This window comes from Prosopis cineraria, unplaced genomic scaffold (assembly GCF_029017545.1).
Source record: "Prosopis cineraria cultivar Desert tree isolate PC_DT_omini unplaced genomic scaffold, ASM2901754v1 PC7, whole genome shotgun sequence".
Classification (NCBI taxonomy): domain Eukaryota; kingdom Viridiplantae; phylum Streptophyta; class Magnoliopsida; order Fabales; family Fabaceae; genus Prosopis; species Prosopis cineraria.
Genome location: NW_026555338.1, coordinates 10,825,182 through 10,826,624, shown reverse-complemented (window position 1 = coordinate 10,826,624; position 1,443 = coordinate 10,825,182). Strand labels below are relative to the sequence as shown.

Sequence of the window (1,443 nt, the reverse complement as noted above, 5' to 3'; positions counted from 1 at the left end):
GAGATATCAATAATAATGAAGACATAAAGAGAACTAAATATTTTAATTGACTAGAATTTCAAATGAATAAGGTGCAGAGAGAATATGAAGTTACAAAAGAATTATAATAAAAAATGGATAGATTTGAATTTAAACCAAATCAAAATTCATAAATTTTTGTATATTTAAATGAGGGATTTGGACAAAATCCAAATCAAAATTCTAATATCCATTAATCCAAACACACAATTAGTGATTAGAGCTGCAAAATAGTCATCCAAGAGGCGTGAACAACAGTTGGTGAAGCATCATCTTTGCATGCATGTACGTAGAAGAAAATTTGCGTCGTTTTCTCAGAATTTGGAGTACCCATTTCAAGATAAAACCAAAAGAAGAGATCGATATATCAGTAATAAATCAAGAAGCAAAGGGGTTATTAAACCTCAAAAATGGCGAGCAATAATATTGCAGTGTTAATGGCAATATCTCTGTGTATGATGCTGCTTCTTCTTCTTCCATCATCAGCTACTCCATTAGTAGAAAATCAAGACCTTGTTGCAGCCACTGAAGAGATGCAACGAGCTAATTACTTCACATTCGTGACACTTATCAATATGTCTCCACCAGATGCAAGACTTGAGGCCAACATTACGTTCTTGATGCCCAAGGATCGCATGCTCTCGAGAATGACGATGCCGGTAAGATCTGTTTCAGATTTCTTGCTTCGGCATTCGATCCCTTCGCCCTTGCTGATTGAAACCCTAGAAAAATTCCCTACAGGAACCACAATCCCCAGTTCACTGCCAAACTACATGCTTAGAATCATCAGCACTGGAAGGAAGAATTTTGTTATCAACAATGTGAAGATCATTAGCCCTAATATTTGTGTCGTAGGATCTTCAATTCGATGCCATGGCATCGATGGGATTTTGTCACAAGAAGCAGATGGATCATCAGTAAGAAACTCGTCGTCATCATCCAGTACTGTTCCTCCTCCTCCATCTTCTTCTTCATGTCCTGATAATAATAACAGCACAGAGTCTTCATGCATGGCTTCTTTATCACCTCCATCTCCATCTCCTATCAATAATGAAAATCTGAGTCCTCTTACATTGACAGCTCCTCCCGGTGAACCAGATTCTGGGACACAAAATTCATCAGGAGCTTTTGGTGGATCATCACTGAACTTTGTCACCACTTTGATGTTGATTTTCGCAGGCATTTATTTTTAATGGTCTCAGGCTTAATTCCATGCTTGGGTTGGATTATCAAATACTATATATTATAATTTGAAGAGGATATCGTTATTCATTAATTAATACAAAGATACTTTTGTTTTGAATCACAGACATCCAAAGAGAACTCAAATGCAGCGCTCCACGTAAGTCTAGTTTGGTTGGTGATTAATGAGGTGATTATTTTCATAGATACAAGATATATATGGTAATTTACTAATAATAATTT

At 36.2% G+C, this 1,443-nt stretch overlaps 1 protein-coding gene across 1 annotated transcript; it reads left to right on the top strand.

The window, feature by feature from the left end:
• Positions 1-411: 411 nt before the first annotated feature.
• On the top strand, positions 412-1,216 carry LOC129315155 (uncharacterized). The gene has a single exon (XM_054958716.1). It carries the CDS (start codon positions 429-431, stop codon positions 1,209-1,211), a length of 783 nt encoding a protein of 260 aa, XP_054814691.1. The 5' UTR covers positions 412-428; the 3' UTR covers positions 1,212-1,216.
• The last annotated feature ends 227 nt before the right edge of the window (positions 1,217-1,443 follow it).